Below are 23152 nucleotides of genomic sequence, written 5' to 3' on the forward strand. Positions count from 1 at the left end.
GGGGGTCGGGAGGGGGGGAGGGGGGGGGTGTCGATATCATTGTAGGAGCGCACTAAAGGGGCGACGGTCCGCTCCACTACACTGAAGTAGGGATGTCTACAGTGGGAGAAGGAGAAGAAGAAGGGGGAGGGTACCACTTTGTCACAGGCTGCTATAGATTAACCTTTCTATTAGTTGTTATCAGGTCCTCTCCATGTCTCGGCGTCTCCAGCCTCCTTCCCGTTAACACCGCACCAGCCCGCTCGGATATGTCGGCGCACATTTCTCCATCGACGATAATGGAAGAGGAGTACCCGAGAGGGGGGCAAACTTGACGAGGTAAACTACCAGCAAATATTTACGGTAGCCCTTTTCTCTCTCTTTTTTTCTTCCTCTCCCCCCCTCCACCCTGCTTTTTTTTTTTTTTTTTTTTTTGCATGTTCATCCTTGCATGAAACTAATATGTTGTCCAGCGCAAAGAGGCAGCTCGGTTTGTTTGTAAGACAAGATAAGAAACGACCTCAGGAGGCATCGTTCTCCGATCACAAGACGGAAAACGCGGAGCTCGAAACTATTGCGATGCATAATTGAGAAGCCAGGCTGCCAGCAGTCGTGCTAACTTGTATCCCCCCCCCCCGAACAAATGTTTCCCCCTAAGGGTTTGACTATCCCCCCCTCGTCGGAGGACATTTGATAGTTAATAATGATAAAGAGGTCATGCCATCGTCGCATCGTTACAGAACGTTCGGAACGTTCCGCTGGCGGACGTACAGGAAACCTACTTTACTCCGCTTCTCCGCAACCGTTTATTTGGCGTCACGCAGTTTAAATATTTAATATGAGAATTACGGGTCCTCTCGGGGGGAAAAAAAAAGAACCGAGAGGGAGGAAAGACAGAGGAGAGGAGAGGAGGGAAGGAAGGAAGGAAGAAGGCGATAGCTTTCACACGTTTGGAGTGTTTAACTGTGCCCACCTCGATTTTATAGAAGAATGTGTTCCACTTTAAACGAAGCTGTGGTAGCCTCGTCCGCTAACGTGTGATAGATTTAACAAATAACCAATTAAAGTCTAAAACGATCCAAATCACTTTCAAGTGGAACCCAACTGTTTCAAGGAGGAATCTCATTAAGGTGGGCCGGCGGTGAACGCTTTGCAAATGAGGTTAAATATTCATCATTTAATGGCCTTCCAGGCCGTTTTACGGCTGTTGACGTGTTTATGTGGGTCGATCATGTCCGCCGGCTGCGGGCAGAGCTGTGGAGTTGAGATGTTCGGACTGTTGGAGGTGGATGACACCGACTCATCACCGAAGGCACCTTAAGAGGCGGGTCAATGGCGGCTAAGTGGACAGATCACACAGCCAGTGCCGAGCCTCTGAGGCTGCGCTCATACCCAGAGATTGACATGTGCTTTATCAAACCAGGAAATCGGATCTTGTCCTTTACAGCCAATATTGAAGTTGCTAGGGAGGGCACATTAGTGTAGGTAAGGTTTAATGAGACTCCATTGGATTGTAATCAGCGTCATGTCGGATTCATGTAAACTACAACATTGTAACAAAATGGCGACTGTTTAGGTGACATCAGTAACGCTGGCAGCGCTGTCATTTATCTGCTCAACTCAGCGGAACGCAACTCCAGGTTTGTTACCTTGTTATTGCCGGTTTATTTCCTCGGTGGAGGCGTCGGAGGGGTTTTTTGTCGACGGGCTGTAAACGGCAGCTGTCAGGGAGCACTGGTGGTTCATCCGATCAGTTTGTCGCGGCGGACATGGAGCTGTCAAAAGTGGCGAGCAGGAGTCGAACTGGTGCCCGTTATTTACCTCGGAGCTTTTCACCTGCGTGTGTAATGTCAGTCGGGGATGGACGCGGTGTTTACCGTAACTCTTAGGAAATGTTGTCGTGCTGCTCGCAGCGGGGGTTTGTTTGTTTGTTTGTTTGTTTGTTTTTATAAAAGTGTTCTAGAAGGAAACCGAAAACACAAGTCGAGGAGAGAGTTTCTACTTTTGCCAAACTCGGTGGAAGTTTCTAGCTAAGTTAACTGTCACTGTGTGACAACTTATTAGCCACTTTTTTTTTTTTTTTTTTTTTTGTCGGAATAGTCTGGTTTGAAACGGACATCTGGTTTGGGGTTTGGAATATGGTGTGAGCCTGTGGATTAAGTCACTCCAATTTCTGTAGCAGCCATGACAGCTCCTTCATCTGCTTTTTATCCATCTGTTTCTCATGTTTTTAGCTCATCTTTTAAAGTTCTGCATTCCCCTGACTTAAGGAACCTTTTTATAGCTCGTGGTATTTTAATGTACCATAAACTAGCTTAATGTAACATGAGCACAACCAAAATCTCCACAGTTTGTGTATTACACATGCATTTGACCAATTTGTGTCTCTCTCCTTTTTTTTTTTTTTTTTTTTAGATTTCACGTGGGATTTCACTAATAACAACGATTGTGGGATTTATCAGAGTCAACTGTCCCTCCAGGTCCATTCTCAAATACCCAGTATTGAGAGAAATACGTGGACGGCGGCGTGGAACTTCACTTTGTGACCTTACCGAGGATGCGGATGTACCCAGTGTTCAGCAGCAGCGAGGGGGAATCTGTATGGATCACATTTTTGCGAGTCTAATTGTTCAACCATGGTAAAACTTGCAAACCCTCTTTACACGGAGTGGATTCTTGAAGCAATACAGAAAATCAAAAGGCAAAAGCAGAGGCCTTCGGAGGAGAGGATTTGTCATGCGGTGGCCACGTCGCATGGACTGGACAAGAAGACTGTCCTTGAGCAGTTGGAATTAAGTGTTCATGATGGCTCTATTCTCAAGGTTACAAATAAGGGGAGCACCTCGTACAAGGACCCTGGAAATCCCGGGAGAGTTGGATCAATCCCGCCTGCAAATGTGTCTGTGCCATCTAAGGAATCTATATTGAATTTGAGCGATCTCCGCCATATCGATTGGAATAAGATCCTTAAGAGGGCCATTGAGGGCCTGGATGATACACACGGCTCCTCTCTGAAGAACATCGAGAGGTATCTGCGGAACCAGGATGACCTCTCCAGCGTCGTTGATAACTCTGTTTTCCGGCAGAGGCTCCGACTGGCAGCCAAGCGGTCAGTTAACAACGGCAGGGTTGTTAAAAAACGGCCCCAGGTATAAGCTCAGCCATGGCGGTGTGGAGGGGAGAGGCTCCAGGTGTCCGAGCTCTTCCCCCTTGGTCCTGACGTCCGTGACACTCCTCCCCACATGAGCGAGACCAGGTACACGCCACGCCGAACCTCACGTCGCTGTCATCATTGCCTTGTTGCTGCTGCTAACGTGTAACAGAACTATTTCCTGCCCAAAGGATCACTGTGTTAGTGATTTGAATACATAAACACTGACCTCAGCCTACTTTGGTGTGGGGAAGGGGCTTTAGATGCTGTCAGCACCGAGAAGGAAGAGTGAAAGTTGGCCTACCACTTGGTGGAACGTGTGTCCGAGGATTATTATGAATCGTAGGGGAATCCGGCTCCGCGGGTCAGAGAGTACGCCCCCTGGAGTGTGTGCCCCTTTTGGCTAGCGTTGTTGGTTTCCATTATGAGAGATCTGGGAGAACCAGAGAGTCATGCTGAGTGTGTGTGGTTGGCAGTCTGCTGTAGGCTTCCCACAGGTTATGTAACTCTAGCCTAATGACCTTAAGGGATGTGGCCATCTTGTGAGCACAGAATTGGGATATTCATTTGTGATTTACAGAGGCGCCAACAGGCAGAAATAGAAGCAGAAGTGTGCGTGGCAGTATGGAATCATCTCAGACTCTGCAGCTGTTCTGACCTTCGTGCTATGTGTGATGGCCCGCAGAGGAAAAGAAACCACATAAACAAACTTCCAGGATGTGTTGTTTTTCTGCTTGTGGCACCTTTGGGATGGTTTACAGCAAGCAGACATTGTGTCTATCTCACTGGTTCTCAGATTCAATGCACGGTGTAAACAAACGTGTGGGAAACGACAACACGTTGGCACTTGCTCTGCAATTGTCAGACACCACGAGCACCGAGAGTTTCGTGAACTGTTCACGTGTTTTGTCTGGGCCCAAAGTGCAGCACATCACCATCTTCACTTGATGTTCAGTCCCTGCAGATTGTCTTTTGCGGTTTATGAAGACGTGCTGCCGTCTGATAGTTTATGCACAAGTTCTGCAGCTGAAGTGGCGAGCAGCGTCAAGCTATAGAGACGTCACCCTGCTCCCACCAGTTTCACAGTGAATAATCAGGAAACGACACCTTGAAACTGCAGCCACAACTGTGACTGCCTCTGTGGTCAAGCCAAATATGAAACTGAGAAGTGTTTAGAGACACAGTGTCCTGCGACGGTTCTCGTCTAGCTGAAGAAAAGCTGCTGGTTTCCATTTGGAACATTTCAACCTATTGCTGCCGGCCTGGTGACATCACCCCACCAGTGCAGGTTTACCATGCACTTAAAACAGATGAGACATCTTTGCCTGCTCCGTTATTAAAGCACAATGACTGCATATGTTGAGAGTAACAGATACTTTGAGGTATAAAAAAAAATAAGGAAAAGAGCAGCCTTGGAGTTTATAAGAGTCTGAAGAGACTCTGGCAGGAACAAAGACAAGGAATGAGAAGGTTTTTTTTTTTTTTTTTTTTTTTCTCCCTTCCTGCTGTGTTATGCAACCACTTGAGCTGTCTCTCTCCACTAGCAGTGTTCTAATAGGACCCCACCCCCTCACTCAGGACAGCCTGCTCTTTTGAAGCAGCATAATTTCCTGTAATGTACTTAATTTAGAATCCCCAAGAAAATCATCAGCACCTCCTCAGCTGTGTTTGTTTCTCTGTTTTTGCATTTCCCTGCGTTGGCAGTCGATTGCCACTGGTTTTAATCACCAGGCCTAAGAACATTGCTGATGGAAATTGATTCTCCAGTTGTGTGATTAGACTTCATAGCTCCGCCGGTGGAGACGACGTTCCGATGAGAACTCAATCAGATGTATTTCTTCGGTAGTGCATCAGCTCTGATCGTTTCACCAGCAGTACGCACAGGCTGCACATTAGCAGTGACATTTTGTTATTCAGAAACCTATGTGCAAAGGCTCTTAGGGAAATTATTGGTCGAGTGATTCGGTTTGTGAAAATACATCCTGAAAATATCATGCAGGGATGTGTGTTAACAACTGCTTCCATTTTGGGCCCATTTTCCACTTTGGAAAATACCCAGATTTGTTAAGTTTAGAATATATCTTGCTTGTAGTTTCTTATCACGCTGTTTGTCTATGTGGGGCTGAATGGCGTGTAGCCAAAGTCCTAGAACTCATGAAATGAAATCATAGAACGCTGCTGCAGCCACTTAAGGCTCTCGCGAGGTGGGGGCCGTCTGTTTTGTGTAGTTGCACACATAAAGGCCATAAACGGCCAGAGATCTCCACAGTCTGTGAACTCTCCTGTGAAAAAAAAAAGAAAAACTGAACATAGAAACAACATTACACAATGTTGATATCCTGTTGTTGTTGTTGCTGTTTTGGGTCTTGGATTCAATGTGCGGCTCACCGCTCCCACAAAACCACTTCATCACATGGTGAGTCAGGTCTGGACTAATCAGCGTTGGGCCCCACCCTGTGTGTTTTTAATGAACTAGTGCTGCATTCATTCATTCATTCCTCTTATTCCGGTCACGGGTCGCGGGTCATGCTGGAGCCGATCCCAGCTGTCAACGGGCGGACGGCGGGTTCCACTTCGGACGAGTCGCCAGCTCACTTGGTTACCTTGGTCACAAAGGTTCAACACGGTTTGCAGCTGATGTCAGTGGGAAACTTTCATATTCTTTTCATATTCCTAGATACTATGAGGGAGAAAGACAAGACTAAGCCATCTTTTCGTCTTCTTTTTCTCGGCAAACACAAATTATGATTTAGCAGAGAATATATTTATACAACTTAAAACATGTGGTGAGGGCTTTTTAAGCTTTGATGTTAATGAATCTCTCGTCAAACCTTTTATCTTTCTATCCTCTTTAATAGCACAGACCGATGAAAACATACAAGGAGCGGCCAACTGTTGCTGGTTAAGAAGGAGACGTCTGAGCGCTAATTAGACAGATAATGAACGCTAATGCTGCCTTGTCTGAAATGACATATATGGTCGTTGCAGCTGGTGTTTGTGATTGTCTTTTCCCACTCTCAAAGACTGCTTGCCATTGAAAAGACTCACACACTACTTTGCTCTGTGTGCCTTTGAACCAACAAAGTTGTGGCTTTTGATGAATAATTGAGTTGATCTCGCCCGTCATAGATATATATATCCACATTTTAATCAGACCATGTCAATAATTGCCAGTCACGCATATGCGCTGGTGGAGACGCCTGATCCGTTAAACAACCGCCATCCTCAAGTAGGCTGTACAGCGTTAATAAGTAAAAACAGCAGTGATCCTGCCTTCTCGGCCAACAACAGATGACTAGACATGATAAGATATTAGACGCTGCAAATGTGGAAAGATAAACCTTTGAAGATTTGTTCAGGATTGGAAGGATTTGTGTTTTAGTGAGATAGAACAACACAGTCCCCAATGGCACATGCACATTTTGGACATGAAAAAGAAGCAAGAACTTGTAACTTACGTAACCATAACGCTCAAGCCTTGTTTTCAAATGCAATTGGTTGCATCCTTTGATGATGAAGGACAAAGAATAACCACATCATGATGTATATTTGTACATAATAAAAAAAACGCTTTCACATCTTAGAAGTTCAAACCAGGGAGTGTTTTGGAATTATGTCATGTGCAGCAATTCGACTAAGCAGGTCTGATCATTGTAGACCCGGCTAATGGAGTTCTAAAATCTATCAGATGGTAAATCAGTGATTAGACCTGAGCCACATCCCTCAGGTGCATCAGCAGCATTTTCAGCGCTTTGGTCCATACTCACAGCAGTGTGAGCAGCGCTGGGCTTCTAATGCCAGCGCCCACTCTCAAATATTGACCTGGCAGGTTGGAAAATAGAGTAATCACTGATGTGGACGTAAACGCTTTCCCTGCCCACCGTAACATCTAATTGATACAGCAGCAGGGAACAATGACCAAATTCCCACCGCATCCTTGCTGCGTTTCCCCTCAGGGACGATTTTGATGGTGAGACAGGTTGAAAGGATGGTGCTGTTTATTGACGGATGGAAAACAAAACAAAAAGAACGCCCTTTATTTGACATGTAGGTCGGGAGGAGGTCAGGACCGGTAGAGGTTTGGAGGTCGCACATTTTGTTGTGGCAAGGATGCTGATCTGCGTCATAGAAACCAGAAACTAATTATGTGCTTCCCCAGAGTGCCCTTCGACGCTGCAGTCAGTTGACGAGGCCTCGGTGTGTAAACCGATGATGAGCTAGGTTATTTATGGTCGCACCCTGCCAGTGTTATTTTACTTTGAGAACTTCCTCTCGAGCAGCCGTTTGTTTGACGCGCCTCCAGAGGCTTGCGTATATGATCTCATATTTAAAGGGACGCTGTGTGAACGCGTCAGTCTGACTGTGACTTCAGCGTGTGATTGGTTCACTGGCTGCTGCTTAACGCTCCTCATTATTACCGAGTACCGAGTTCCTCCCTTGAAGTCGCCCTCTCTTCATTTTGAGAAATCAATGGGGAAATGCTTGTTAATCTTGGATTGAAATTTTACTTCTGAAAGCACTTAAATGTTCAGAGACTTGCAACACGTGCAGTGGATCATGGCAGCAACAATGAGGGCAAGTTTTATTATTGAGGTAATTTGATTACATGCTGGTTAATCCTTTCAGACTTGAGTGCAAGCTGTAAGAATTGGATTAAACTCTTAAAGTATGATTTCTGAGATTGCTTAGATGTAATAGATAAAGGAGGTGCATCCCGATTTCTGAGGATGAGGATGGATTCAGTTATTTTTCAGTTCTTTTCTGTGAGAACTCCTTTTGTCATTGTTTGCACTTGTTCTTCCAGCGGCAGCGTCTCTCAATCCACACCAGGGCTCCACGATAAATCTTATCACCACAAGAGCACCTGAGATAACTTACTGTAGAAAGTGTCCAATTCATGATCAATGCAGAGAAATACCAGAATTTACCAAAGTTACTTTGTCAATGATTTGATCTGTCAAATTCACCCTTGGATACATGAGCTGTGCAGAATTTGCCCTAAGTGAATCATTAAGGCAATAACTTGCCCTAGGGAGTGGATGTTTCTCACCATCGTGTTCAGTTGTCCTTATTTGAATTTAAACTGTTTTGAAAGAAAAAATAACATTTTCATGTTAGATTTAAAATTTCTATTATTATACCAAGTAATTGTAAGTTATTTATAATAATTCAGTATTGGTGTTTAAAGTGGTTTAAATGACTCTTTTGGATTTGTGATTGTGTTCTTTTTTTAGTCTGCGTATCGCCAATGTTTCTCATATCGTGCTGCCGTAATCCAGTTTCATCTCAGCTATCGTGTGTACGGCCATCCCCACATCCTGACAAGACGTGAAACCGTCTAAAAACAAACAGACTTTCAAGTACAACCTAGGCAGCCTGCCAGCGATTCTGTTTCTTAAACAGTTTGTCTATGTTTGTGTTCCCACCCAGCTGCGGGTCGACCCCATCCCGATATGCAGTTTCTGTCTCGGAACGAAAGAGTCAAATCGGGACAAGCAGCCAGAGGAGCTGCTGTCCTGTGCCGACTGTGGAAGCAGCGGTGAGTTCAAGTCCTAACATACAGACATCTGGATGACACTGTTTGACAAGCATCAACACGACGCCACTTTGTGTTTTAATTTGTCAAATACATGACTACACTGACTCTTTACGACTACTTTTCAAGCTATCAAATACAAGCAGATGGAAATCTGTGTTTGACCTAATCACATGGGTGCATAACGCCTGTAAATCCACTCTCTCCATTAATCAGTTTGCCTCATTGATTCGCAACATTGCCTGCAATCATCAAATACAAGGGGCTATATTAAGGCTGTCTCGGTTATAAAAGCCTGTCGACAAATTTCAAGCGTCTCACAGGAAGCGGCGTATCATCGCACCACTTAATACCGGTGTCAGCATGTCGTTCTACTGCCGCAGGTTTTTCACCTCCCTTTCCGGCAGTTACTGGAAAACCAATGTTCAAATTGCATGCGAGCCTCACTGGGCGGACGCAGCCATCATGATCACAAATGGTCAAATTCTTTTGTTCATCCAGTTCAGATTATAGACGACGTGAGGCACAGCGGACTGAAGATCAACCCTTTTCCCTCCAGAGCGGTGACATTTCCCTCACTGTTCTTTTTGCTCCCACACCAACCTGCTAACTCCCCATAAAATTACCGCCCGCCAAGGAGTCATTTAAGTTTGAACAATTATTGCGAACGCCTTAAGGAATTGTTCTCCTGGTGACATTTTTACAGCTCAAATTTGACTAACTACCATGGAGGTGGTTTTCATTAACAGCTCTTAGTGTACACAAATTGTCCTCTCACTGTAAAACAGCTGTTTTACAACCAGGAGCGGGAGCGGGGTGTGGGAGAAGGCGAGCTTTTACATGACGTTCATGGATCGGCCTCCATTACAATGAGTGCTGCTACCGTTTCTGCCTCATTAAGATCAAATTATCTGTAATTAGCGGCTCAGATGTTTGATCATACTGTTTTTAGACACAGCTTATGGCACAGGAGGAAGAAAAAAAAAGGGTTGAAGACATTCAGGCCCTGCTTTGCTCTCCATGATGTAACGTGTTAGTATTTAACCTCATTGTGTGATGGAAAGCTCCGCCTTCAGCTGGCTGATACCGTCAACACTAATGTTTTTTCAACTTGCCTCCTGAAGGTCATCCATCGTGTCTGAAGTTCTCCCCCGAATTAACCTCAAATGTGAAGAGATTGCGTTGGCAGTGTATCGAGTGCAAAACCTGCAGCTCTTGTCGAATACAGGGGAAAAACGCTGTGAGTATGATGTTCACAAACGTCTGAACACACACCACGTTCACTGGCTTGGAGCTAGATACCATTTTTGTGCATCCCTGATGATTTGTCGGTTCTCCCTCAGATTTACACAACCCTCCTGCGCACAATGGGGCTTATTTCTCTGAAAATGTGTGGTGGTGATTGGGGGGGGGGGGCTACATGTATGCCACAGGGATCCTTTACACCTGCCTGCTGTTCCCTTTCAGGATGAGATGTTATTCTGCGACTCATGTGATCGGGGTTTCCACATGGAATGCTGCGACCCACCGCTTTCAAGGATGCCAAAAGGTGAGCCGACACTCTGTCTCTCTGTTTCCTCTCTCTGCTGTCAATTCCAAGCCTTTTCTTCACAGATGGCCGTTTGGGGGCTGTCAGTCAGCGCGCAGCGAGCCAGTGGTGGCTTATTTAGAGCTCTGTACGCATATCAAATTGTCCCAGCATCCCTAGGGAGATGCGCTATCTCTGGATGACAGTACTGACCCTACAGCGGGGCTTGTAATGATGGCGCACGTAGCGTAGCAGGACATTTGGCAGGCTATTCATACAAGTCACATAGCTTTGCTCAGCAAGCTGACACGAAGTCTATTTCACTGGACAGAGAATTGACTCAATGTTTTTCTTATGGATTTCCGCTTTGTGCTGAGTAATTGATTGTCATTGTGAGCCGGTGGGATTCGGGCCAGCTCTGGGTATTGAAGGAAATGCTTTTGATGACTGTACTGTATGTCCTGTACGGTATGTACTGCATTCTCTGCGCTTGGACACCATCCAGGAACCTGGATCTGCCAGGTCTGTCAGGCCGAGGAGAACGAGAAGAAACTGCTGCACAAGAAAGCCGATCAGATCAAACGTCGATATGCAAAGCCGATCGGAAGGCCCAGAAATAAGCTCAAGCAAAGAATGTAAGTGTGCAGTAATCTGAATATTAGCATTGAAGGGATATTCCTACCAGAACATTGTTCTCACCCACTTAATTGCTGCTGTGGGAACACAGCAGCATTACTGACAACTCCAGTGGGGGCAAGAAACGTGATTTTGCAATAAAGTGCCCGGTTGAGAAAATGGGTGTTTACATGAACAATTTGGGCTGATGATTCCGCCATCAGTGTTTACAACTCCCACCTCCCTAGTTCAACTGTGACCTATTTGCTGCAGTTAAAATTGACACGTCACATCCTTAGTGACTGATTTGTTGTGTCCATTGTTAATTCAGCAGTGAGCAGGTCCAGATTGTAATCAACCGGATGCATACCGGAACAACGTGTGCAGAGAAACGACTGTGATTATGAGCGAGTTTTGGGGGTGTCGCCCTGAGGTCTGATGCTCCAGATTTACCTGTGTTTTCCTCCGCAGGTCGGTAACCAGTGGTGATGGTTCCATGGTAGCACTTGGAGGAAGGGGGTCACCTGGTAGGGGTCAAAAGATTACCGTCTGTACCACAACTTCATCTGGTCATGCTGCATCTGTGAAGGACGCCAGAGAAAGATTGGCTGTTGCAGACCCCTGTTGTGCGGTCGACGCCACCCAATTCACCACCTCCACCCCCACCACCACTCCCCCCCTCACGCCCACCTCCACCCCAGCTACACTCACCGTTAACAAGAAAACCAAAGGGCTTATCGACGGGCTTTCCAAATTCTTTACCCCGTCCCCCGTGGGCCGTCGCTCGCGAGCTGTAGCCGTAGAGTCAGCCGCCAAACACTTAAGCTCTCGGGACAAGGGTCCGCCCAAACTGTCCAAGCCACCAGAGCCATTTGTCTTTGCTGCTCACGCCTCTCGAAAGATAACTCCCTTGTCCTCTGCACTTCCTCCCGCTCCCACGTTGCCGGGATTTAGCCCACCCTCGCAGGTGTCCAGCAGCTCCACTTCCGCTAACTCCCCACAGAGCTCTTCCAGCCAGTCTAGTGTTCCTTCCCTGAGTAGTCTCTGCACTAGCAGCCAGCTTAAGGGACTATTTGACGGACTCTCACACATTTATACTACTCAGGGACAGTCGCGGAAAAAGAGACTACCTTCCTACGCGCCGCCTAAGCGCATGCACCAAAAGCAGGATTCAGCCCATACGTCCAAAATGGGTCCCCAGCGTCTTGGAAAGAACGAGTTGAATAAAAATAGGTTAAACTCCACATCCGTTGGGCCGGGCCGACCCAGAGGACACCCTTTTAAGCTGGTCAGTCATTTCAAACGTAACCCCTTCCTTAAAAAGCACAGGACACTAGGCAGGCTGAGGTATAAAGTGAGCCCCCAGAAGGGAGCCCCCTCCCCAGGAAAGGGAGACTTGACAGACGGAAGAATTAAGCCTGACAATATTCATGGTAAGCAAGGCTCGAAACGCCAGCCAAGATCTGCGTCTGCACACCTTTTTAACTTCTTGTTTCATTTTTTTGTTTTTTTTAAGCTTGACACTGGCAGTTTTTTGTTTTTGTTTTTTTTTCCAAACTAGAGCTAATCTTTTCTTTGAGAAGACACCCTGAACATTCTAACAAACTAATCCTCTGCCTACTTTGAATTCTTTTCGTTTCTTAACCCCGTTGCATTGCGTTTTTTTGACCTGGCTGCGGAGTTGTACGTGGCTTCCATCCTCTCGCCCGTTGGCTTTTGTCATAGTGCATGGCCCACTAACCCCCTCATGTTGCTCCTCGCTCTGTCCTTGACCCTCTGCCGTAGTGCATACGCTGTGATCACGACCTAGTAGAAGCCGCAGTCACATCAGTGCTCTTCCTCATCACATCCTGGCTCTTGAAATCACTGTCTCCACTCAGCCTCACTTCCAGCAGTCATTAGACACATGCAACCCACTGATTCACCCACCCGAGCTGACTCAGAGCTGACATGATGATTATAGCCGGTGCACTAACCCTTGAATTTCACTGTCTTCAGGAGTGAAGGAAAATGGATAGAAGTTTTCCTGCAGCAAACACTACCTAGCCAGGAGCACATTTTCATAAATATGTTAATGACACATCACTTCCACTTGTAATGGCTTTTTGTTTTGGTGGTTAAGTCATGGTGTTGATGTCTTTCATGAAATTACTGCCTGCTTTCCAACATCAGTTGCTTTTCATGTCAACACCCGCTCCCCTCACTGCATCTGCTTCTTAATTCATGGGAAACTGTCTTGGTGGATGACTAAGTACATGAAAGCGGTTACGCAATTAGAGTGATTTAGTTTCACTTCATTACATTAGGGATTTTCATATAAACATGCAAAGACGATACATTATGAAATTCCTCAGAGACACACAGCCTCAAACAGGCTCAGCAGCACTGCTGACAGTATAAGAGCATTTGCATAGAATGTAGACTGTTATTCATCCACAGCTGCTTCAAACAGGCTGGTGTTCATTTGCAGCCTGATGTGTTCATGTGTTATTGTGCCTGGAACAGGCCACAGCGTGGAGCTGCGATTGAAGCAGGAGCCCCAAACCGACTTTGCAGCGATGTCCAGAGACCACGTCACAGAGGAGGACATTGAGACGTTCACACACGTCCAGGAACTCGCCACACAGGTGATGCACAGCGTCTTCAAAACGGATGCAAAGTCGAGGCTCGAGCAGCGGTTTGGACCGCGGTCATACCTTGTTTGCGGTTCCCTTGCAATGACCGCAGCCTGTTTGGTCGACTGATGTATGCACCAAATGTCTTTCAAACACAAACACTATAGAGTTTCAATAACAGAGGTGTAGCAGTAGAGGTATAATAGTGAAGGTACTCTACCCTTTGAAAAGGGCATTAGAATAAACATTATATGACAGTTCTCTGAATATTGAATGAAGTAAATCACTGCTCATTTGCCTTTGTTTGTTTTCTCAGAGAACTGGATCTCTGATGAACCTAGACTCCATCCGTTGCCCTGCTGTGATTGAATTTGGAAAGTATGAAATACAAACCTGGTATTCCTCACCTTACCCACCTGAATATTCAAGGTATTGTTGATATCACACAACAAATGACGTCCTTCTCCTCATTAAAAGAGATTGGTTTCATGTGAGTGTCCTTTAAAAAACCTCTCCTGCCCGAGTACAAACCGCGGCCCTCCCTTTTGTCTTCTGCAGATTACAAAAGCTTTATCTGTGCGAGTTCTGTCTGAAGTACATGAGAAGCAAAAACATTCTCCAGAGACACACAAAGAAGTGTGGCTGGTTCCACCCGCCAGCCAATGAAATTTACAGAAAGGACGACCTTTCCGTCTTTGAGGTCAGCTTTCCTTTACAGCAATAAAGCAATAACTGTATGCTGCATGAGATTCCGCTCAATGGATTCTGGGGGGAGGAGGAAAATGGGACCTTTTGAAAACTGTCCTCTTGCTCTGTTTATTTCCGCGTTTAGGTTGATGGAAATGTCAGCAAACTCTTCTGCCAAAACCTCTGCCTGTTAGCCAAGCTTTTCCTGGATCACAAGACCTTATATTACGACGTGGAGCCTTTCCTCTTCTACATACTTACAAAGAACGATAAGAAAGGCTGTCATCTTGTGGGCTATTTCTCCAAGGTAAGAATTACAGTGTCATATTTGGGAAACAGGACCGCTGCAAGTCAAATTTCACTGGTTAGACTGCTGCTCATTTGTCCGTTTTCCTGACACAAATGAAATGTAGAGTAGCATTGAATGATGATGACTCACATAGCACATTAGTCAAGCCAAAATGTGCTTATTCTACATTCACGTGTACTTATTGGCCTTTCAGATTTGTCAGACCGTTTGTCAGCTCAGGAGTGCAGAGAGACCTCAGGCTCTGTGAAATCGGCCACGATTGTCTGATATTGTATCGACTAAACAATAAACCCTCATCAGCAAATAAACCACTGACGGAAGGCGTCCGGGCCGGAACCCGCGCACAGAGCGATACTTTTTATTGAAATCTTTTCACTTAGTGCGCAACGTGCGTGTGCACGTGCACATCCTCCGACAAGGACAATGGCAGGTGCGGTAAATTGCCCGCTTCAGCAGAGCTCTGACATACTTGATCTGTTTCTCCTTCCCTCAGGAAAAGCTTTGCCAGCAGAAGTACAATGTCTCCTGCATAATGATCATGCCTCAGTACCAAAGGCAAGGATTTGGAAGGTTCCTTATCGATTTCAGTAAGTTCCTTAATGCTTTTTTCTCCCTTTTTTTTCTTTCTTTTGACCACTGAATTGAGTTTATTTCTTGGTCTTCACAAACAATGAGTGAATCTGTAGCTCGTTTCAAGGTGCTCTTATTTGGCTAAGGCTTTGAAGGGGCCGAATCAAGAGCATTCACGGTCAGCGCTTCAGCAAACACGGGGGATTAGGAGTAAGACACCTTACATTCTGTCTTTATACATTATTTGATGGTGGACTGTACTTCACCAAAGCGTCGCCTGAAGAGCTTTTTCTGGAGGAGAAACACAAACTGAGACTGAGCTGCAGTGTAGTTGCTGCTTTATGTTTGAGTCCAATAAATACATCACACATAGTGTTTAAAGCCCTGCAGCACACGTACAAAAACAGGCAGTAGCAGGCAGTTTGTTAGGAACCACATCATTTCTTTTTTTTGGATACATATATTTAGTAGATTCTTCTCCACATTTTCGTGTGATGAAGAGACGGGAATGGAGAAACAGTGGGGAGGGCCGGGCGGTAATAGAGCATTTGATTTCCTGTTCACTTTGGGAGCCATTGAGACAGAGATGCGAGAGGATCTGTGATATTGAGAGTGCGCTGATAACAAAGACAGGGATTAAGGGAGATTGAACACAGCTGAGTTCTGAGCTCTTTGAAGACTTTATTGGAAAATGTAGCTTTGCAGCTGCAAGTTGTTTAGATTAACAGATTTTCTGTTATATTGGATTGTATTAGAAGAACACTTTGTCTCAGGTAGCAGTGGGCGCCCGCACCGACGACGTTCCCTTTCAAATTTAATTCAAAGACCTCTGAGCGGCTCTTTTTGGGTGTTTTAAATATAATGTGACACACTTTTGAAACAGGTCTAATCGTCATTTCCAAGTGTTTTTATTTTATCACTGGCTCCTCTGTGATCCTCAGTGATGATTACTGCAGTATTATGTGTTGGCTGTGATTAAATGTACTTGTTTGTTTCTCTGTAGTGAGTACACATTAAAAGGCATTCATTAATTCCATGCTGCTCGTAATGGATGACCCTTGACAGGGCAGCTATAAAACTAATTACACAGATACATGTTCGATTATTTTACTTTTTTTTTTTTTTTCCTGCTCGTTATCTCTCGTAAGTGCCGTCTCTCAAGAGCAATGGTGCCCTGCTGCTTTTCTGTTTGGCTTTGTTCCCTCTTTACACGCCCTTTGTCGCCCTTGCTAGCACTGATCATAGCCTCATACAGAGCTCGAACGAGAGGAAAAACTGATTACCTCGCTACTTTTTACAACTATCTGAAGGTGAAATGGTAACCAAGGTTCTGCATCACCACCTCCTTATATGAACGTGTGTGTGTGTGTGTGTGTTTGTGGGGGGGGGGGGGGGTAGAAATGCAGTCTGGAAATAACCCGGCAGCTCCCTCTGGCTTGACTTAAGCATTTTGTTTTTGTTTGAATCGTGTCTTTTTAGGTTACCTTCTCACCAGGCAAGAAGGACAAGCCGGCTCCCCAGAGAAGCCGCTGTCAGATCTGGGTCGCTTATCCTACCTGGCATATTGGAAAAGTGTCATACTGGAGTACCTTTATAAGCACCCAGATAAACACATCAGTGTTAAAGGAATAAGCAGGGCCACTGGGATGTGTCCGCACGACATCGCCGCTACTCTCCAGCAGCTCGGCATGATTGACAGACAGGATGGCAGGTCAGTCTCGGAGCTGCCGTCTCCTCCAGCCTGCACCGCTGCTGCCGCTGTGTGTTGTCTGACTTATCCAGGCCAGAGGGTATTTTTAACAGTGTATCCATTAATGCTGCTGAATATTGACAGAAGTAAGTCAGGTTGAGCACCCCCAAGGACATGAGCACCGTTTGTCCCAAACAGCTCCTCTTCCTGCTCGTATTCCCCCCCCCTGTTCCCCAAAGCCAGCCCGGCACTCCGTTCTGGCCATTAATTAATGGGGTGTTCTGTCTGTTAACGCAGGATTGTGTTGATCCGAAGAGAGCGATTGATTCAGAGGCACATAGAGCGGCTGAGGCTGCATCCACGGAGGAACGAGGTGGACCCCGACGCCCTGCGCTGGACGCGCTCCTCGGCGCTCAACGCCGTCCTGTCAGAGGAGGAGAGGGAGGCAGAGATGGACGTAAGTCCCTCAGAGACGCTGAATGTTTGCTCGATTAGCCGAAGAGTTGAAAACGAGGACGACAACAGGCAAAGCATTCCCACCGTCAGCAGGCATGGAATGTTGTGTAAAACGGCTCTAAATGTATTTACCATGTACTTGGTGTGACTGGACCTTTCACTGCTTTCATTATCTGGAGGAACCTGCAGTACTTCGTCTGTCACGACGTTAATTCCCCATCTCTTGTTTTCCCATTAGCGTCACTGCTCAGACGCTGGGAGTCGCGCTTGCGTCTTTTTTTTTTTTTTTTTTTTTTCCCCCTCCCAGAGGTAATGCGTCTTGTCTGTATCATCGCCAGGCCGAGCGGCTGAAGGAGCAGGCCAGTTGCTGGGAGAAAGAGGAGCGGGAGAGTTACATGATGACTCACGGCAGCAGGCAGCCTCTCACCAAGGTCCACTGCAAGGTCCCCTACAGAACCTACGAGCGCCGTCCTCCGCCGTCCTGGACCCGCCGCATGCAGCAGTCAGTCGACTTAAGTGACGACGAAGCTGACGACGACGACGACGACGACGACTCTGACGGCTCCGACAGCTCACCGCCCATCCTGACTAAAGCCCATGCGATGCTCGCGGCCAAGAGAAAGGTGACTATTATTGTCTGTGGGTGTGAACCGTGCTGCTCCTGCGTCACTATAAGTCAGCTGTTCTCCCTGGTGGGAGTATCGCATTGATCATGCAGAGTTTCATTCCAGGACAAAGAGTAATTAAATGTATATCATTAGATATTTTCCTTCATTAGGCGCTGCGTTGTGTACTCGGGCGCGATGGAAAGGTCTGTTAAATATTCATGAATTCAGCGGAGGGTTCAGTGGCTTCCTCTTGTCATCTGGAGCCTCAGCGTGTGCCTGCAGCTGTAGATAATAGATTGTGTTTTCACTGCTAGTGTCGCGACTGTGCAGCCTAAACCTTGTAGTATTGTCAGTGGTCATGGTTAATTTACTGCCCTCCTCTGTGCTGCTCACATCTGTTCTGTCTATATGGCACTGCCCTCTTGTGCTGGAGATAATATTACAGCGGTGAGACGTTCTCAATGAAAAGTGTATAGAATCCCGAACAGCAGTTCATGTAGTGCATTAGTCATAGTATTGATTTCACATTCTTCTTGTGAAGGATTTCGGAGCGGGGAGCAGTGGTGTCGTAGGCCGCCGCTGGGAAACAACTGGAGAATGTAAAATGTAGACTGTGGTTTGTGCCTGTCTCATTTGTGGTTTTCCGCACCAGGCTGCATTGCTCAAACATTTAGTCTCGATGTGGTTTGAACATTTTGCATTTAGCACGAATGTCTGAATGAATTGCTGCTCTATCCTAATGGAGGTCACCCAACTAGTGCCCCAGTTTCCATTCTGCATAAAACAGCTCTCCTCTTAATGGAGGTTTCATTCCACAATCGGTGGCTCTCCTTTTATTTTGTGTGCAGAGAACCATTGTGCTGAAGAAGAGAGGGCGTAAGAGGAAGAGAATAAACAGCAGCGTGACAACGGAAACCATCTCCGAGACGACGGAGGTGTTGAACGAGCCGTTCGAGAACTCCGACGATGAGTGTCCGATGCCCCAGTTGGAGCGCACCTGCCGAGTGGGCGAGATGGATGAAGAGGAGGAGGAGGAGGAGGAGGAGGACCGGGAGAACAAGATGCAGATCACACCGGTGAAACGCCGCCGAGGTCGGCCGAGGCTCAAGAAAAACATACAGGAAGACAACCTGGACCTCTGGAATGAAGGTGAGGGGGTCCTCAAACCATCACAAGGCTCAAGTTTGTACGGCTGGAACACGTCACAGGAGTTCACAGCAGATCTGTCAAACGTGACTTCAGAGTATTTCAGAGTGTTTGGTCCATGTCGGTGCCCAGTGTGTTTCCAGACCATGATGTGCATGACCTAGTGCGCATGCGCCTGCTTTTTTCCCTGCTGAATTTGTCCCACGGATACGTGAACAAAAGTATCACTATTCACACAATGTGAAAATAAAACAATCATCACAATTGAGAACAAAACACACAAATATGTCACAGGGCAGACTGAAATACAGGTTTAGATTTTTTACACGAATGTAGAGTTTTTATTTTTTTTTTCCTTGCAACGTTTAATTTGGTTAAATTTGATTAACATCCAAAAGTGTGTTTGTCATTTGAACATTTTTATTTATGGATTTGGGACAAGTACTATATTTGACATTTATTCATTTATTTTGGTGGGGTGGGGGTGACTGACAAGTCACACATGATCTGATGAAGTGAGGTGGTGAGGATCTCACACTGTTTTTTCTTTGACTGTTAACGTAACTGAAATGAGAATTTAAAGTTCTTCTGTTCGCGTTGAGAAGTGGATCTCCGATCAAAACCAGATCGAGTTAGCAGAGAAGCAGTACCCATTCCAGAACAGAAGGTGGCGGTAATGCACCAATAAGCAGGATGCCAACTGACGTTAAACAAAATGAAACAAACATTTTGACCGAGGAACAGGGAGAAGCAATGCTGGTTGTCTTCAGGCTGTTTTTTGTTGGAAAAACACGCAAAAAAAAGGTTGTTGGAAAAAACTTCATGGAGACAACAGGAATGGGGGCTGTATCCGTTAAAGTGTGAGGTCCGGTACTCCTGAGCGTATGGAACACACCTCACACCACAGGAAAATCAGACAGGAAGTCGTTTGGGAACGTCAGCCAATCGGGCCTCTGCTGGCGTTGATGGGAAGGGGGAGGTGGGTGTAACGTGTCGGCTGTGTCACTAACGGTCTAACGGTGTGTCACCTCCAGGAGCTGACGTCCTCTCCAAGAGACCGAGCAGACCTCGCCCAATGAAGCGGAAGAAAGGCTGGCCCAAAGGAGTGAAACGGGGCCCTCCGAAATGGAGGTTGAAGAACGAGCGGAAAATGGGATTCAAGCTCAACCTGTACACGCCTCCGGAAACGCCCATGGAGGCGGAGCAGCATCGCATTCAGATGGAGGAGGCCCAGGGGGAGGCAGATCACAACCCAGGCCGGGGGCTAGAGGGCGGCAGACATTCAGCCAGCCTCGATCCGACACGACAGAGGCTCCCCTCTGAACCGCCGAGTCCGGCCGACCGTCGCTCGGAGAAGTCAAGCTCCCCTGGGGGGGTCACCTTCGGCCTCTCCAGACGCCACCTTCTCCAGGCACCAGGACAGAGGTGATTACCTGGAACCACGGGAGGAGGACCTGCAAGACAGCGAGGAGGACTCGCCAGCCAAAGATGTGGAGCACAGACCAGAGGGGGCTGTATCACTGGGTAATGACAACGAGGAGGAGGAAGAGGAGGAAGAGGAGGAGGAGGAGGAGCAGCGGAGAACTCAGTTGGAGGACCAGGATGCAGATGACGAGGATGACAGTCACAGCAAGACCGCCGAGCCTGAGAGTGGCAAGTTGGCGTTGGAGCCAACGGGAAAAGAAGCACCCGTCAGCACCTCGTCTTTTTTAGACCCAAAAGACCACAGTGACTCAGCAGTGAGTCAGCAGCTTTCTACAGAGCAGCGTAGTGGAGAAGAGGCGGCGCAGGCGGCTGCAGAAAGCGTTCAGGAAGCAGTGACTGAAGCAAAAGTAGCAACGCCGGCCCCCGCGGCGGACGCCGTCTCTTCGGGAGCCGCCGTGGACTCCGATAACCCCGCCGACTCCGAGTCGGAGGAGGAGAGCGCCCCCCCTCCGCCCGCGGAGAGGCCGCCGCTCAGCCCCGCGCCGACGGAGGAGCCGCCCGTGTGCGCCGAGATCGACTCGGAGACGGCCCAGGCGGTGCAGTCGCTGACGCAGGAGAGCGAGCGGGAGAGCGTTTTCCAGGACTGTGTGGAGAGTCAGGACGCCTGCAGGAGCCTGCAGACCTACGCCCGCGTGGCCCAGAGCCCCCAGCTCACCCCGATGGACGACTGCCCCCAGTCGGACCACAGCAGCCCGCTCTCCTCCGCCCAGTCCCATCCCAGCCAGTCGGTGCGCTCGGTGAGCAGCCCGGCCGTGTCCATCCTGGAGAGCGGCTACACCCAGATCAGCCCCGACCACAGCGCCATCTCGGTGCCCTCGCTCCACAACATGGAGACCAGCCCCATGATGGACGTGCCCTCCGTGTCGGATCATTCTCAGCAGGTGGTGGACAGCGGCTTCAGCGACCTGGGCAGCATCGAGAGCACCACGGAGAACTACGAGAACCCCAGCAGCTACGACTCCACCATGGGAGGCAGCATCTGCGGGGCGGGCCCCTCCCAGAACAGCTGCTCCTACGGCAGCATCCCCCCGAGCGGCCTCGCCCAGAGCAGCTGTGCCGTGAGCCAGCAAATGGCCGCCGTCAACCCCGGCAGCTGCGGCATGATTCAGCAGAACAGCCTGAGCTCGCCGCCGCACTGCAACGTCAAGTCCCCGCAGGGCTGCGTGGTGGTGGAGCGACCCCCCAGCAACAGCCAGCACAGCCACAGCCAGCGCAGCCAGCACAGTCAGCACCCCCCCCACAGCCGGCACGGCCCGCACAATCAGCACAGCCAACACAATCAGCACGGGCCACACAATCAGCTCAGCCAGCACAGTCAACACAATCCCCACCACCAGCATCATCACCACCACAATCACCAGCTGCAGCACAATCAGCTCAGCCAGCACAATCAGCACGCTCAGCACGCTCAGCAGAACCCCCACAGCCAGCACAGCCAGCAGGAGCCCCTGGCTCAGTGCGCCATCCCCACCAACTTCACCGCCACCATGCAGCTGGCCGACATCCCCGAATCGGGCAGCCCCAACTTCGCCCTCTACGAGCGCATCAACCACCAGGGGGAGTACGGCGGCGGCCACTACCCGCAGTCGTCGGGCCTCAGTCTGGCCAAGCTGCAGCAGTTCACCAACACGTTCATCGACCACCCGCACTCGCTGCCTTTCAACCACTCGGCCTCGCACCCCATCACGTCGTACGCCAACACGCCCCCGCTGTCGTCGCAGCACTCCGGCCTGGTGTCCCTGTCGCAGACGCCGCACAGAGTCCCCAACCCGCAGATGCAGGCCACCATGACCCCGCCCCCGAACCTCAGCTCCCCGCCGCCCATGATGCTCCAGCGCAACATGGGCATCCCGCCCGCGCAGCGGATCCAGTCCCAAATGGCCTCCAAGAGCCACATCTCCGCACGCTCCAAGTCCGCCCCGCTGTCGCACCACCACCAGCAGCAGATGTACGCCCGGCCGCCGCAGACGATGGCCATGCAGGCGCCGTCCCGGACGTTGGCCGCCATGCCGCGCGTGAATATGAGCATGAACATCATGCCAGCACCAGCCTACAACGTCAACTCCATGAACATGCCCTCCCTCAACGCCATGAACGGCTACGGCATGAGCCAGCCCATGATGAACAGCGGTTACCACGGCAACCATGCCTACATGAACCAGTCCCCCCAGTACTCTATGCAGATGGGCATGATGGGAACACAGCCATACCCCCAGCAGCCCATGCAGGCTCCACCACATGGCAATATGGTGTACACTCCAGCTGGTCCCCATGGTTACATGAACACGGGCATGTCCAAGCAGTCCCTGAAGGGGCCGTTCATCCGGCGGTAACTGAAGCTGCTTCTGCTCGTGTGCGTTTTGCTGTTCAAAGATGCACTGATCTGGCCTTGTTTTTCATTTTTGGGGTGTCTTTTTCTTCTTCTTCTTCTTCTTTTTTCTTTTTTTTTTTTCTCTTTTATTGTTTTATTACTTAAAAACCAGCAGCAGCACTTGGAAAGAATGCAAAAATTTTCATTGACGTGTAAACTTTGAAGCTAATGTTTAAAAAAAAAAAAAAAAAAAAGCAAACAACAACAACAAAAAAAACCCAAGTATTTTTGTTCCTCCAGATGGGAAGCCTTACATCATTCTGATGAAAATCTATTTAATTAGTGTTAGTGTCTCTGATGTGTCTTGGCAGCAGGCAGGTTCGGAGCAGAGGTGGAGATTTCATCAGTGCTCTTGCAGTCTTGTAGCAGCCTCAAATGAAGCCATTTAATGTGCCTGCTACAAGT

The 23152-nt window shown here is 48.1% G+C and overlaps 1 protein-coding gene across 1 annotated transcript; it reads left to right on the forward strand.

The window, feature by feature from the left end:
- Nucleotides 1-2615: 2615 nt before the first annotated feature.
- On the forward strand, nt 2616-22709 carry LOC144742220 (histone acetyltransferase KAT6B-like). Its single transcript, XM_078624689.1, is given in 19 exon segments — nt 2616-3107; nt 3109-3216; nt 3218-3235; nt 8561-8669; nt 9791-9906; nt 10134-10215; nt 10700-10829; nt 11281-12242; nt 13315-13436; nt 13741-13853; nt 13983-14124; nt 14257-14418; nt 14915-15008; nt 16471-16702; nt 16979-17138; nt 17476-17760; nt 18594-18894; nt 19926-20265; nt 20267-22709. Coding segments are annotated over 19 exon segments (6411 nt in total).
- The last annotated feature ends 443 nt before the right edge of the window (nt 22710-23152 follow it).

Source organism: Lampetra planeri, unplaced genomic scaffold (genome assembly GCF_965212315.1).
Source record: "Lampetra planeri unplaced genomic scaffold, kcLamPlan1.2.h2 scaffold_914, whole genome shotgun sequence".
NCBI lineage: Eukaryota > Metazoa > Chordata > Hyperoartia > Petromyzontiformes > Petromyzontidae > Lampetra > Lampetra planeri.